Source organism: Elephas maximus, chromosome 2, assembly GCF_024166365.1.
Source record: "Elephas maximus indicus isolate mEleMax1 chromosome 2, mEleMax1 primary haplotype, whole genome shotgun sequence".
Lineage (NCBI taxonomy): Eukaryota > Metazoa > Chordata > Mammalia > Proboscidea > Elephantidae > Elephas > Elephas maximus.
In genome coordinates this window covers 84,600,403-84,617,532 of record NC_064820.1, presented here as the reverse complement: position 1 = coordinate 84,617,532, position 17,130 = coordinate 84,600,403, and the positions used below count along the sequence as shown (strand labels likewise).

General features: G+C 32.4%; 1 protein-coding gene across 3 annotated transcripts in view; it reads right to left on the bottom strand.

Annotated features, from left to right (window-relative positions):
- Positions 1-17,130, bottom strand: part of TENT2 (terminal nucleotidyltransferase 2) — a 50,564-nt gene that overhangs the window by 12,781 nt on the left and 20,653 nt on the right. For 2 of the 3 annotated variants that reach the window (XM_049866574.1, XM_049866581.1), the window contains 7 exons: positions 16,528-16,642; positions 16,345-16,436; positions 14,926-15,004; positions 13,129-13,198; positions 9,699-9,775; positions 9,208-9,336; positions 871-914 (listed from right to left, as the gene is read on the bottom strand). In XM_049866574.1, the coding sequence (XP_049722531.1) occupies positions 871-914; positions 9,208-9,336; positions 9,699-9,775; positions 13,129-13,198; positions 14,926-15,004; positions 16,345-16,436; positions 16,528-16,642 (606 nt within the window). The remainder of the gene's footprint in view (positions 1-870; positions 915-9,207; positions 9,337-9,698; positions 9,776-13,128; positions 13,199-14,925; positions 15,005-16,344; positions 16,437-16,527; positions 16,643-17,130) is intronic. The other variant, XM_049866591.1, reaches the window with a different exon arrangement.

Sequence of the window (17,130 nt, the reverse complement as noted above, 5' to 3'; positions counted from 1 at the left end):
TCCTTAGTGATATGATAATCTACTATGGTTAGAAATCAGCTCTTCTTATAAGCATATAAAACAAACAGAAATGATATAGTTCTAAATAAGTATCTTAAAAAATATTATTTCCAAATAAAACCAGGAACAAGAAAACTATGAAAGAAAACAGGGAAATAATTAAGTCTATAAAACAAGGAAATAGAATTCTGGAAAAAGAACACAAGAAAATTTGAAAAGAAACAAAAAGATTATGAATTATGCACATTACTTAAGTCTCTCTAAACTCAAATTGAGTACATATTAAACTTTTCCTAATAGGCACACTTCATTTTTCCAATGTTTCCAATTAATTTCAGCAGGATCCTTCATATTAGGCACAAGAACGGTGTACTAATATTATCTTTATTGGTGTATTTCTTGGTAAGATCAAATGAAAGATAAATTTTTTAATCTCTTAAATTTTTTTCCTGCTTTTCAAAATATAAATTCATTGGGCTAGAAAATTCAACTCACTAAACTAATGAAATGCTACAAAAATGTATTTTAAAACAGAATGAAGAAAACTGGAATAAGGCCAAATTGGCTTTGACCAACTGAATATACTTAATCCCCATTAGTGATAATCATAAGCACCAGGCAAAAGGTTCCATCATTAACATACTGACCAGACTGGATGCCAAAAACAAAATAAAATATCGGAGTCTAATGAAAAAATATGTAAAACATCTTAAACATTCTAGTGGCCAATGCCTCAACCAATACAGAAAATGTTATCTTTTACTAAGAAGGTAACTATTACTACTTTTATGTTCACATTAATACTGCATATAATAATTCTATATATACTTGACACAATACATATTATAATAATTCGTAAGAAACACTTACTGGGTAAATTTTTTGGAGGGATGGAAGGATGGGTTCAGGTAGGGCTATAAAAAGAAAAAGTTTAAAGCTTCCGTGACTCACGATTCATTTACAAAGCAATAACTTGTCAGTTACACCCTAGGTATGAAACTGCTAATATCAGGGTTTATGCTAAAATTTAACAGTTTTCATATACTTTACTAAATTAAGTGTATTTCTTAATACTTTGTTTAAAACATATTTCAGTTGACGATTTAAGGTTTTGTTAGTAAGCTATGTATATTCCCATGTAAACCAACATTCTTTACATGGTTTTAGAATAGGCCATCTTTAAAGGGATATACATCATTTGGTCCAACAACAGACACACACACAAAATAAGCAAGAAAAGGATTGTTCTACAGGTATTGAATGGACATTGTTAAAACAGTATAAAGTTATAAAAAAAAAATTTAAAAACTATTGTCCAATGATACTATATCATAAAAGAACAACAGTTTCTATCATAATTGCCCTCTTGGATATTTAACTTTTGCTACTATAAAACTATAAAACAGTAATACCAAAATTGATGCACTTCCAGGAATCTTGCATTAAGAAAAAAATTGTCAACTTCATGAATATGTACTCTTTGAGCAAAAGTTAGAATCTCAATCAGGAGATTTCCACCAATCTGCTATAAAGTGAATTAAATTTCATGCAAAGCAATCATTACCATTATATATTATCACTACATTTTTTAACATAATTCTTCATCCTTCAGCAGTTAATGCACTATAACTTCATTAAATGCATTAACAGTAATTGCATACCATTATAATGTGAATGGAGCAATAGGAAAGGCAAAGTGCTTAATATTCCCAATACAGAAATAACTAAAATATAATGTCCTGAATATGGAAACATACAAGTAATATATTTTCAAGATTTCTTTAAGATGAGAGACCAATATAATAAACTCTGTATTTAAGAATTAAAAGTACGTTACATAGATAAATTCAGTAACAAAGAAATTTTAATTCACTTTTAATTTGCTATTTACCAAAAACTTCTTAAAGTGACATCTGGAATACATTAATATACCTTATTTTTATGCAAATAACACACACATTATACAGTTGTTTTGGGTTTTTTTTTTTTGCCAACTGATCAAACCTGTTGTTTCCGTAAGTGAGCTGTGCATTATATGTGCGTGCTCATGTACTGTGTGGCACATTATTTGCAAAAATCCAGTACATGTAACCAACCATTATGACCAGCTTACACAGTCTACAACTATGATGAGAAATATAAAATTTCTTCCAAAGAGTACAGAGCAGGATGCACCACTTAAATTTCTCTTCTGTATCATGCTTCATTGCCAAGTTCAAAATTGGGAGTAAAATAAAATTCCATGACAGTCTGGTTATTCACAGTGTATGACTGAGACTATTATGGGAAAATACTTACTCATTACTTACCAGAATAATTCTTAGGAAGTAAGGGTATACCCCCGCTGCTCCCCCAACCCAAGAGGCATTCAAAGGCTCAAAATTCTAGAAGGTCCTACCAGTAATCTCAAGCCCCAGTCACTCTAATTCTAAATGTATATTTCCGTAACATTTTTGAGTGATTTTGGTTATAACATAGACGTCGAACTGGAAAATCTTACTTGAAATTGATTAACTTAAAAATACGAATTCCTTTCCCACTAAATACGCAGTAAATTAAAATTATAGTAAAACAAAGAATGAGGAAAGGACTGTAGAGAATTAGAATACAGAAATTTGGAAACTTTTGGAGGCATGGGTTATCATTCAGTAAATTTGTTGTCTTACAACCTTAGAGATTTATAAACACTGGTCATTAGAGAAGCAATTAGTGTACTGTGGCAGTTATTTATTAACAGTATCCTGATAGTAACCTGAAAGAGCTTAGTATTTTATTGGTTTTGGCTTTAAAATTCTTCACTATAGATGCAACCTTTTAATTTTTCTATTAAAGACAGAACAAAACAGCTTTACTATTGCAGTGTATGATTAACAGGTAATATCATGAGTATTGCTAATCTACAAGGTTTTACTTTGCCTGCAGTCCAGATGGGTGGGGGCTTTCAAATCAGGCACCTACAACAAATTTATACCCATAAACTTACCACAATGGTTTATCAAAATTTCAACTATTAAAACAGGTGATCTTCAACACCACTATGAAACCATTAATTCTGAAAATGCAAGAACACTTAAAACTGCTTGGTAACATATGAACATTCCATGAATATTCATTTGCATTATTATTTCTAACTAATTTATAATTTTGCCTTTATCATTAACTCCTAATCTTAGATTCTCATTAAAATCTCTTCCCAGTGGGTTTTCCCATCATGCTCTCATCAGCCATCTTTTCAAGCATAAGTTAAAAAAAAAAAAAACCTGCTGCCATTGAGTCAAGTCCGACTCATAGTGACCTATACGACAGAGTAGAACAGCCCCAGAGTTTCCAAAGAGCGCCTGGTAGGCTCAAACTGCTGACTTTTCGGATAGCCACCATAGCACTTAACCACTACACCACCAGGGTTTCCCAAGCATAAGTAGTCTATTATAAACCGTTCATTTCATCCTAAGAAATGCTTTATGTTTTCAGTCTTTCTACATACAGAGGCCCTGTTTCATTTCTCTGTTCATGGCAGAAAAGATAGTAAAGCATTTAAAAGGTTTAACAAAAGTTAAATGACATCTAATCTATTCATGTTACAGATGAGACTATTAAGGCCACAGAGGTACAATGACTTGACGAAATCACAAAAATCAGTTCTTTGTGGCAGAGCTGGAACTCCTCAATACACCTTGCAGACTCTTTTAGGCCCCTTTCCTCATTGTAATTTGATACCGTCTAGAAATGCAACCACCTATTTCCTTTCTGGAGCCCTGGTGGCACAATGGTTGAGAGCTCTGCTGGTAACCAAAAGGTCGGCAGTTCGAATCCACCAGCCGCTCCTTGGAAACCCTATGGGACAGTTCTACTCTGCCCTATTAGGTCGCTGTGAGTCAGAATCAACTTGATAGCTATGAGTCTGGTTCTTTTTTTTTTTTAATTTCCTTCCTAATTTCTTCTAGGGTGGGATATCAGTGGTCCCCCCTTATCCATCGTTTCTCTTTCTGCAGTTTCAGTTACCCGCTGCCAACTGCAGTTCTAAAATGCTAAATAAGTGCATGGCATGATGAAATCTCATGCCATTCCACTCCATCATTCATGTAACATTTATTACAGTACACTATTATAACTGTTCTATTTTATTGCTAGTTATTGTTGTTAATCTCTTACTGCGCCTGATTTATAAATGAAATTTTATCATAGGTATGTGTGTACAAGACAAATCATAGTATAATACAAGGTTTGGTACTATCTGCTGTTTCAGGCATCCGTGGGAGGTCTTGGACTGTATCCACTGTGGTTAAAGGGGAACTGCTGTAGCTTAAATTTCTGAAATATAGAGTTACACGTGAGCTTTGTCTAGCTGATGTCCTTTAAGAAAGACCCAGAAATGGCTGAAAATAGCAATGTTAAATAACAAATCACTTCAGTAAAAAAGGTCCACTTTTCCAAGAATAAAAAACCTTTAACGAAATCTGAACTAAATTTTAACATGATTTGATAACACTGGCAACGTGCTAATGCCTGAATTTTCAAATTACTTGCAAAATCACATTGGGGTATCTATTATGACAGTACATTTTTATAAACAGACATCCAAATTAAAATGTTTAATTTAACAGTAAGTGGGGACATATAGGCATACTGACGGATGGTAAATGCTTTAGTTAAATCTAATTTTTAAGTCACTACTAAAACTAAAAAGCAAATAGACACTAGACGGTGCTACGTGTCATATTCTTTCTACCTTATATTTATGTTATAAGTAATCTTGTTAATATATTCAACTGAACTGCAATCCTCAGGAGGACAGAGTTCACTAAAAAGCATCAATAACGTACGTTTCAGAATGTACTGTAAAACTGGATAAAAATAATTAGTGATATAAAAGTAATATCTGAAGCTTTTAAAAAAGAGGAAGATTATCAAATCTTTCTGAGCACTGATTCATAAAACTTTGGCCCATCTGAACTAGGTCTCTGTTGATAACTAAAAAAAAATTCATCTGATTCCATTATTCAAATAAAAATATAATCTCTTATTTAACACATAATACCTAGAAGTACAGCAAAGTATTTTTATTTTAAAAAAACCACTGTCCATAAGTAATCCCCAATAAAATTGTGGTACATATCTTTTCAGTATTTGTATATATACAAACAGATACACAAACACAAATATATAGTTACTATTTTTTAATTAAAATTGGTTTCATCTAGTATATGACTTAGTTTATCATGCGTATTTTCTTATATTATTAAATATCTTTAAAATATGATTATTAGTGTCTGCATAAATTTCATGTTACAGTAGATTATACTTAATTTAACCATTCCCTCTATTTTTGAAAACTTAGGCATGTCTAATCTTTTACTATAACCAACACTGTGATAAACAGCCTTATATATAAATTCATATAAAAAAAATACATGCATCCTTAATTATTACCTGAGGATAAATTCCTAAAAATGGAATCACGGAGTCGAAGAATATGAACATAATACTAATTACAAAATTGTACCAAATTGATACTCTCACCAGAAGTGTATGATTGTGATTGCATACTGTTATTTTTTAAAACTTTGCCAACTTAAGGACATTAATCCTACATCTGTACTACATCACGCAAACATTTTTGTCACTAAATTTTTGATTAAAAATGGAAATAGAGAGTTCAAAGTTATATTCTCTGCCAAGAATCTAGAATGCAGAAATTCAGGCTAGGAGTATATTAAATGCTTTGATAACCAAGGAGAGGATATGTTTGACATCTTATGAAAATTAAGAACATTAACATAAACGCTTGCCCAAATGATTGCACCCTATCTCCACAGGAAGCTGAGCTGAAGGTGTACTTAAAGATAGAATCAAGATTTTGTTCAGAAATCAGTCTAAGTCTATTTGAGTTAAATATGAAAAAATAGCCCCAAAATTTCCTATCATAGAGAAAATTGATTGAACTGTGATAAACTTAGAAAATAAAAATAATTTTATGTGTGTCAGGAGTTCATAAGAGGGTAACAATTATACTGGTCTGTCCTGTATTCTGAGATTCTATCCTTCTTATGTTTTTGGTGTTAATATGCACCATCTTTTAAGAAATTATGGTACTTTAGCCAATAGTCGTTTTTTGGTTTTGATACTTAACATAGCAAAAATCAACAACAAGAAAACTAAACTCTAGGTTAGTTCCTCATTTGAAATTTTACTATTCCATGAAATCTAAAAGTCCGGAAATCATGTTGTTGTTAAAACCCAGTAAGTGTCATTAAGTCTATTTCAATTCACCGTGACCCCATGTGATAGAGGAGAACTGCCACACAGGGTTTTCTAGGCTGTAATCTTTGCAGAAGCAGATTGCCAAGTCTTTCTCTCATGGAGCTGCTGGGTGAGTTTGAACTGCCAACTTTTCAGTTAGCAGTCTAGCGCCACCAAGGTTCTATTATCAGTGTCAAACCCATTGCCATCAAGTCCATTCCAACTCATACAGACCTTATAGAGCAGACTAGAACTACCCCACAGGGTTTCCAAGGCTATAATCTTTAAGGAAGCAAACCGTCCTGTCTTTCTCCTGTGGAGCATCTAATGGGTTCCAACCACGGACCTTTTAGTTAATAGCCACCCGCTTAACTACTGTACACCAAGGGCTCCTTATCAATGTGATAGAGCACAGGTTAAAAAAAAAAAAAATGTAAGAATACTATCTATTTAAGAAAACCATGTTTTTTACAGAGTGAAATAACATGCATTATAGTTTTGTTATTTGTCAGTATAGTTGGAATTAAACTTGGCATTTAATGTTTAGCTAGACAGTAATTTTGAAACCCTTGCAAAAAGAGCCAAAGCTGGGGGAAAAAAAAAAAATTAACAGTAATAGACTCTCAGTGGTAGAAATACAGGTAATTTGTTTCTTTCCTCTTTCTACTCTAGTGTATCTTCCAGATTTTATAGAATATATGTGCATGACTTATTCAAAATGAATATAAAAATTTTAAATAATTATATTTTAATATTGCTACAGTTTAGTTATCATTTTAAATATAATAATTCTGAAACAAAAGGGCAAAATTAAATGTGTGACCAGGAGTCTTATTCATTGCTTCTACTGAATTAAAATCCCGAGGTTGAATAATTGAGAAATATTTTGTTCAATGATTCATTAATTGCTTATGCTAAGCCAGACCTCTGAAAAGAAAGAATTCCTGACATATCCCTCTCACCTCTGAACCACTCTTTTTTAAGCCATTGATATGACAATCTTTGCTTCTGTCCCCAACCACTGCCATCCTCCTATTAGTAAACATGACTCACTATGAAGATATCCTCAATTTGAGGATCATCCTCCAATCTCTACTCAAAAAAAGCATAGAGTCCTAGAAATTATATGTGATATAAAACTATGTCCCCCAACACTGATCATTTCTGATATATCTACCAAGGAAAATGTGTCCCCTCTTCTTTCCAATTCCCAATACTCTCAGTACAGAAATGCTACCGTAAGGGAACCAAATTGCCTCAACTTTTGACCACCTGATTTTTCTGCTGCCTCTGACAAAACTGCTAATATCATCTCCATTATCTCTCTCAGAATCTAAAAAGCACCAAACAATGCAATAAAAGCATATTTTAAAAGTAGGTGTTCATTATTTTAAATCAATGCATTGTAATAATTAAATAATTTGTTACACAGTAGCCCAATTCACACAATCACGATAAAAAGATCACCTTGACATCACAATCTCATTAATAACCCATAAGTTGTGACAGTTCCTAATACATCAAATGTTTTGGCAGGTAACAGGTACTAAAGGTTAAATTTTAAATATAAGCTCCATGAAGAAAATAATTGTCTTTCTATTTTGTTCACTGCTGTAGCTCCAGATCCTAGAATACCTGGCATTTATTTAGTAGGTACGAAACAAATATTCATGAAATGAACAAATGAGTATTATATACTAAAACATGTCTTACTATTGTAACCTTTGGGAAGCACAATTCTACACTCTGGAAATATTAACCAGAAAAGATCAGGCCCTAGACTTCCTGGCAAATACTCTTTTACCATATTAACATCAAGTCTTTCACCTGACCTCCCTTCCACCACATATCATATGTTTAGACAATCAGTCATTAAAGATTTCAGACCCCTAATCTAATAACTATAAAACTGCATGCAACCATCTTTATCAACTCTTATTATCCAGCTTAGCAGACTGTGTAAAACGACTTAATTCCTATTTCTTGGATTTTTATCTACCATATTTCTAAGCAAATAATGCACACCTTCTTTATCTGTTTGATGACAGCACTCTCCCCCCACAAGGTTATTTTCAGAAGCACCACTATTTCGAAATTTTTTTTTAATATGTTGCTGTGGAAAAAATTAGCATAGTGTGCTTCAGAAAATACCTCATGAGGGGAGTGGTCAGCAAAACAAATGTAGAAGGAGTGTGTTATTTGCATCAAAATACAGTACATAAGATATTAAATATGAAATATGTCTTAGACATAAGGGTTTCAATTGGATCTGGTTAGCCAGCCCTGTATTTCCAGAGAATTTTCAATACTTGTAGAAATTCTCACAGACCTATCCATAAATGACACAAATTACAAATAAGTGTTCACTTACTACTGTTTCCCACAGTATGAAAAAGAATGAGTTTTTATCAGAAAAGTCTAATAAACAATGGCTAGCTGGACTGAATTAAAATTTGGGAGTCAATCTGACACAATAGACCTGTAAAGATAAAATCTAGTTGGAGAGGGCAGCTTACCGTGAATGAAAAGCAAAATTATTTTGGTCATGTAGGAAATTAAAAGCTTCTTTGACCAAAAAGAAAATCATTTAATTCCTGCCTCGAATGAAAATGAAAAATAAAAATGCAATGAATGGTGCTTGAGCTTATTTTTGTAGGCCTTCTGAACGCTGGTCTGCCTCAAGATAACGGATCCACAATACAGTGGAAAATATTCTTTTAATACAAAAGTGGATATAGAAAAAAATTGTCAAAAAATAAGAACACAGTGAAATTTCATAATATTTTTCAGGAAATAACATTTCAAGAACATTTGTTCAAAGCAACAAAATGGGATACATGGGCCTCAGAGAGATTTTTTTACAACAATGCTATTTATACACAGGTCAACAGGAAAGACACCACAGTGAAGTTTAAGCGCATTTCTATTTTAAAAATTGAGGGAAAAAAAAGACCTCATGATACTTACTTTGTAAATAGTGTAAAACCATCAAAACAAGACTATAGCTGCTTAAAGTACCACGACTGGCATCATTTATCTCATGGTGACTCGCCCACTTCTTAATCACCAGTACTAATGGACGAACTCGATTTTCAACTGAAAGTAAAATTAAAACTTAAAGTGGTAAGCATGTATTACAGATACTTTGAAAGTTATCATTTCCCAACTCCATGACAATAAAAAAAGCACTACCTCCCTGTGTACCAAATACTGTATTCACCACAAATGTGTCTAACTTTTAAAACTTATTTTCATTACCTTTTAAAAATGATCAGCTATTAAAATATATTTGATTTACCTATAATTACTGTAGTATATGATTTTAGTGTAGCAACATATTCAAATAATTAAATAAGACATAATACATTTAAACACAACTCAACAGATATCACTATTTACCGTAAACATCTTCAAGAAGAAATAAGGAATAATTATTTGGAAATAAACCAAAAACTTACGGTATGCGTAAGTTCTGAGAAGGAATGTGTTTCTTATTCCAACAACATTATTTACATTCAAGTCGAACTCCACACAACTATTAAAACACAAAACAAAACTTTAGCTCAAGTACAAATCAAACTAATTCCCCAGTGATTAATAACCTCCCATCTAATGATGCAAAACAGCATGAGCCCAAAGACCAAAGAGCTGTGTTTTTAAAATGAAGCAGTAAAGTATTAAGAATGAATACATACTCAGAATATCATTTTAATATGATTTGATATATATTAATAATATAAAATAAGATACTGTCGAAAGATCTATAATGCACTGGTAATGTTCCAATTACTTTAGACAAAGGAAATTTTTAAAAACTTGAGATTCGTTGCAGATAAACAACATTATGTGGCCAAAAACATTTCTGAGCAAACTATCTGACTAAGTTATATACTCTCAAATATTGATTTACTTTTTAAAAAATGGGAATAGGAAGCCAAATAAAGTACAGGAGAAAAAAATAAAGGCTCTATCTACACATTGTATTTCCTCCAAAAAGGCTGGCAAATTATTTCACCATGCCAAATTTAGCTACTGATGTCTGGGAAGAGTTATAATGATTAAACAAATAAGTAACACAAGGGATACTTCTTTGAAAGCAAAAAAACCCAAACCCACTGCCGTTGAGTTGACTCCGACTCATAGCGACCCTAGAGGACAGAGTAGAACTGCCCCGTAGAGTTTCCAAGGAGTGCCTGGAGGATTTGAACTGCCGACCTCTTGGTTAGCAGCCACAGCATTTAACCACTACGCCACCAGGGTTTCCTTTGAAAGCAAAAGCATCATGCAATTCACAATTTAAGGGAAAAAGGGCAACAATGATATTCTCGGTATTACATCTTTCATTAAAATGAAGAGTTACTTGTTTAATCATAATTGTATTTATAACAAGCCCCTCAATATAAATATACATCAAATTTCATCAATTATAATACATAATTGAGAATGTATTACATTCCCAAAAGGCAGGAGCTAGCTATATTTTATAATACATAATTTTTTTTTTATGTTATAGATCCTTGGAGTCCTGGTGGCACAGCAGTTAAGAGCTCAGCTGCTAACCAAAAGACCAGTAGTTCAGATTCACCAGCTACTCCGTGGGGCAGTTCTACTCTGTTCTATAGGATCGCTATGGTCAGAATCAACTCGATGGCAACAGGTCTGTTTGTTTTTATATATTCTAGGATATATATATACATATATGTATAATATAAATATACAATATATACTATAATGTACATTATATATTATATATCCTGCCTTCTATGAAGGGTAACTAAAAATTAGTTCTTAAATAAATGAGTTTACTATGTTGGACAAGACTGGGCTCCACAATACTTTACAAAAGGCATATTAACAAGATTATGCGACCAGAGTAGGATTAATTATTCTACCAAATTAGGCAGTATATAAATGACTTGGAAAATTTCACATACAAAGCATATGATCAACTCAGATGTAAAAAATAGATTTTTCAAGGGGTAGAATATGGCCTATTACATTAAATGTTAAGAAAACTATTATATTTAATATATGCTACATTTTAAATAATCTACCATTGGGCATGATTACTTATGAAAATCTCTGAAAAGCACTTTATTAAATTTGTTTCCTAACAGTTTTCCCAAATTATAGGTGTATCCATTAACAGCGTCCACAGATTTAACAGAAAGTAAACGGAAGTTTAGGAAGGATCGAAGAGAATTCTAAGTTGAGCACTCTGCTCCAATTTTTTAAGTACAGCGTACTTTCATTGGTAAACAGCCTTTAACTGTCTTTTTTTTATTAAAATATGTACTCATGAAGTGAGATTTTCACATTAGTTATTTAGTTTGCCATGTTCCTACTTTAGCTCAAAGATATATTAGGTATAAAATTAAATTAGTTACATTTAGTTATAATACTGCATTGTCATCGAATCGATTTCGACTCATAGTGGCCCTATAGGACAGGGTAGAATGTCCCCATAGGGTTTCAAAAGCTGTAATCTTTACGAAAGTAGGTGCCACACCTTATCTTTCTCCCATGGAGCAGCTGGTGGTTCTGAACTACCAGCTTTTCAGTTAGCAGCTGAGTGCTTAACCACTGTGCCACCACAGCTCCTTTAGTTACAATTGAAAAAAAAAAAACAACAAAAAACCAATCCCATTGCCATCAAGTTGATTCCAACTTACAGGTACCCTACAAACAGAGTAGAACCGCCCCATAGGGTTTTCAATGCTGTAATCTTTATGGAAGCTGACTGCCAAATTTTTCTCCCGCAGAGCTGCTGGTGGGTATAAACTATTGACCTTTCAATCAGTAGCCAAGCACTTAACCACTGCACCACTAGGACTCCTTCTTAGTTATGACAGATTGATATAAAGATTCTACCACCTCTGCAATACAGTTTATAACTACTAGAAGCCCCAGTTTATTTGTACCTCAGACCAAACCAAACTCGTTGCCATCCAGTAGATTCTGATTCATAATGACCCTACAGGACACAATACAGCTGTCCCACAGGGTTTCCAAGAAGCGGCTGATGGATTCAAAATGTGACCTTTTGGTTGGCAGCCATAGCTCTTTACCCACTGCACAACCAGGGCTCCAAGATATGTAATTCAGCCTTTAGCTAACACCAAGATTTTCCAAACTGAATTAGAGTAAAAATTATGAATGTGTGCAAAAGAGCAAACGAAATAAACAAAACTGTCATAGAAACTCACAAATCAGAACTATGTATATAATTTTAGCATGTAAACTATGTAAGATCTTAGAAACTACCAAATAACACTATTCTCTATGAGAAAGATGAAACAACGTATCAAAATTCCCATTCTCATCAGATACATTAAAAGCAATCACACACACGAAAAGATGGGTGTCGGATAAAAAACAAAGTCCATGAACTTGGAGCTGAATAAAGTTAATTGGTCATATGGACATGGAACAGAAGAGATAATCTTACCTTCTTATCACCCATTCTAAGCACCATCTGGCTTACCTTTAAACCAGAATTTGTGTAAGAACAGAAGTGAAATCCTCCTTCCAAAAAACAAAGGCCTTTTTATGTGTAATAATATCCTTCTCTTGCAATTTTATTTTTTGTTTTTAGTGAAAGAGTAGATGCCAAAAGACTGTAGGTCACTTAAAAATATAATATGTAAATATGTATATATTCTTTAAATTCGATAAAGTTTCAAATACTCAAAATGTCAAGGACAATAGCTAAGCACAGGTAAGTATGAGGAAGAATTGCTCATCATTTCAAAGACTCTATCAAGCAATCTTAAAAACTGACAAAGGTAAGTTATTACATTATAGAATTTATTTCTCAATTATGTACACCACATGAATGCTAAAAATGACCTAAAGCAAATGAAAAAGGGGAGTTCAATGACTACTTACTTGACTTTATCCCTGAACTTAACAATTGGCACTTTTGCTCGAATCAGCTGAGGTCTCTCAATGTAGCCAGCTAAAAGTCGAAGAATAAAATACGAATATCTATAAATGTTTCTTAAATTCAGTGTTACAATGTGTATTTTTTAAAAATTATATTTTACTAAGTTAAAACAATCAAAGTGTAGTCTCTGAGAAAGAAAACAAAGAAGTGAGGACATCACTGAATTCTTCTATGGCTGGAGGGTCCAGTCTTTAAGAGGGCTTTATATGAAGATTATTTGCAGAAACGCAGTCTAATAACTTCAAATCTAGGCCAGCAACGGGAGGATGTCTAAATTCTGGTATAGCACATGAAATAGTATCTACAAAAGTAACATTTACAAAGAATTTTAAATATAAAAACGCCTGCAACATGACACACGGCGGAGGAGAGGGCGCAAGGAAGCAGAATCTCTAAGAGGAAAAACACATTTTTTTTGTTTCATCAAACGTTTAAAGATTTTTTTTTTTCTGAGTTTAAAGTAATACATGTTCATTGTAGAAAATTAGGAAAATACAGAAATCATAAAGAAGAAACTCTATAAACCTTTCCCAAATGAATAATCTCTTCATTTTTAACTAACGGAAAAACAGGTTTTTTTAAAAACTAAAAATTTTTAAAAATTAAAAATTGTCCGTTATAATGTTTTTACCACCAAAATCATAAAATAAATCAAGCCTCAAAATGGAAATTATGTGTAGGAATTCAGTGAGTTTTAGTGGAAGAAAAAAAAAAAGATTAGGAGTTCAAAGTTTTGAGTTCCAAATACAAGTTCTGGCACCAACAACTATACCCCCTCCAGGCAAGTTACTAAACCCAGGCCTGTTAATCATCAGTCACTTCAACTATTAAAAACAGTAATCAAAAAAAAAAAAAAACCCTTCATTTGATGATCTCTAAGGTTCTCTCCATTTTTTTAATTTTATGATTCTAATAATAGCTATTAAAAATCCACTTAAGATATGAATTATTTCTTTATTTTACAGATAAAAAAAAAAACTAAAGCCCACTGTACTATAATCACTTATTTCTTTCGCACAATAGATTTAAGCTGTTCAAGGGCGGGCAGTAACTCATTTCCCAGCTCAAAACCTGACACATAATAAATATTTCCTAAATAAATGGGCATATTGCCTTTTCAACATCACATAGTGTGACTTTACCTGTCCACAACAATCTGTGGAAGTATAAAATTAATTAAATGGGATGGCTTAACATGTGGATTAAAATCTGCTTAGAATCAGCTTATTCAAAGAATAAAATTTTACAGTAAAATGGCAAGTCAACCACTGTTCATTCTACTGCAATAATACATTTGGGCTTCATATTCAGTGATAATATTTTTAAAGCAAGAAAAGGTGCATGTCATTACAAAAGACATGAAATTCTCTCTCCCTCTCATGAACACGTGTAAGACTGTACCTGGATCACTCTTTTGGCTTTTCATAGATAGCTTGCATTATTCATGCTTTAGTTTCCCCTAATAGTCTACAACCTTTTGAGAAAAAGAACTGTGGCTTAAAAACCCTTGAATCCCCCACTGCATTCAGTGGGATATCTTTCAAGTAAGCTCAATAAAGATTTGTTGAATAGTCACTCTTCCTTTTAGTCAAAAATTAAAAGGAATCCATTTGGAAGAAAGGATCCACATTATACCTATCCTGACCAGAAAATAAACAATTCTTACCAGAAGATAAAGTGAGAGACATTTTAAATAGTTATATCAGATGACATATGAGCTTGAGGAAGGTCAGACTTACAAAGTCTAGTACAGAAGTGTTTATGGACTAAGGTGAGTATATGCCGTGCTTCAGTCTTCTGATTTACCTGAAAAAAACACTGAAAAGTTAAAAATAAAGTGTTTTTTCATTATTACTCTAAACCTAGTGTTTCACTTTCTTAAGCATCTCAATAAAAAAAAAAACAATATACTTTTGTTTCATTTTTTCTGTACACACTAAATTACATTATAGTCAATCTTTAATGCTATCTTTCAAATCAGTATTTCTTATCAAGTAATTATTTCAAACTTAAAGCACAATTTTTAAAGAAATATTGAAACAACCATGTATGTCATTCATTTTCCAGTATAAATGTACAAAAAGCAATCTCCTCCAACAAAAACAAACTGAATTTCAACATTCTATAACATGTTTTATTTTCTTGTCTATATTGTGAGCTGCTTAAAGATAAAGTCCACGTCTGTAATGTGAGTCTCAGCTTGAGTATAAGCTATGACAACGAGATTCAGACACGTGAATAACACCATAGGATTAGTTGGATGTGCTTGCAAATAGTTTAACTGCATGACAGCAAGTTTTAACTAAAACTCTTGTATTCTCTAAGGTTATTTTACTTCTCCTTTACAGGACTTTAAAGCCTAGAAAAATACCAGTTTATTTTGGAGTAAATCTCTTTTTGATTTGTAGCAACTAGAAACGATTTCTTGATGGAATAATAAGAATAGTAAAAAAATATACATTACTATTAAGTACCTTTTTTGTATTTTTAAAGAGTTGGAACATAATAAGTCGTACTAAAATTATACCACACACTACTCAATTTAATCTTTGTTAATTCAGAAGAGACCTCAGGATCTTAAAAGATTGCTTCAGGTTAGTTTAATAAACAACAACTCTTGTGGTATTAAAGATACATAAGAGTATCTTAAAAAGAAGAAACAATGCCAAAATATTAGCAAAATAGCAGAATATTTTAAGTGTAATGAATTATAATAGTCTTATTATAATTTCAGTGGAATCTCTCTTTTGGTATCCCATAATAATAAAAAACCCAAACCCCAAAGTATTCTCAAGTGAAAAAAATAAAGATTAAAAACAGAATCACTGAGAATGTAAATGGAAAGAAAATATATCAGGAAGATAATATTCTTTTCCTTGCTTTTTTTCTTTGCTGCATCCTGGTAATATGTTCAACCCAGTGACATTTCAAAACAGGCCGAACTCTTTAAAAACACATGCTGAAGACATCTCATTTTAACAACTTAGAACTAAAAACATGCTAGAGTTGTTATGCTTATTACACATATGCCTTAAGCCAAAGCATTTCCTGGCTTTGCTTTAATTACAATAAACAGTTCTTTTCCTCAACGACTTTTATATATTTCTTAAATGACTTAACATGACAAATACACTTGGCATAAACGTTTCATTACTTACTGGTTCCTCTTTAACGACTAAGCATAAATCACCATCACTGCTTCGGGTACCAAATCCATTCAAAGAGGACCCAACCAAAAATAGTCTGCTTTCTAGATAAACAGACAAAAATTACAAGGTATTATTTAAAATTAAAAATAGGAATACATAAACATGAAGGACATGCATAATAAGGAAACATACGTGGAAATAACAGCTGAATTTCTCTCTGCAGCACTGTCCGACAAAGTTCTTTCTTCTTTAAATCACTTACTTGCTGCTGACATGCTTCAAATAATTCCAGTATCTGCTGACTCAACTTGAACCCACCGCCAAAAAAAAAGCAAAATTTTGTGACTTTTCAGAAATGCAAAAGTAATTATCACACTGAGAAGTGAAATCAATACTAGACAGTATTTAGAAAATAAATATATATATCTCCTCAATACTCTGCAATACAGAACTACTGTTACTCAAGCACAGATGGGGAATGGCTGGGAAAACTACACATACATTTTACAAACTAAAATATTACTAGTAACAGAAAAGTGCAGTCAAAAATAATTCCTAATGAGTATAATCCATGGGTCAGCAAGTTACTATCTGTAGTTGCTATCTGTTTTTATAACGGTCTGTGCACTAAGAATGTTTTTTATATTTTTAAAAGGATTGTAAAAACAAGCAAACATGAATGTGCAACAGAAACCACATGTAAGTGTCAAAGTCTAAAATATTTACTATCTAGCCCTTTACAGAAAGTTTGCCCAGCCCCTCGTTTTAAGACCATGAATACCAAATATGAAAGAC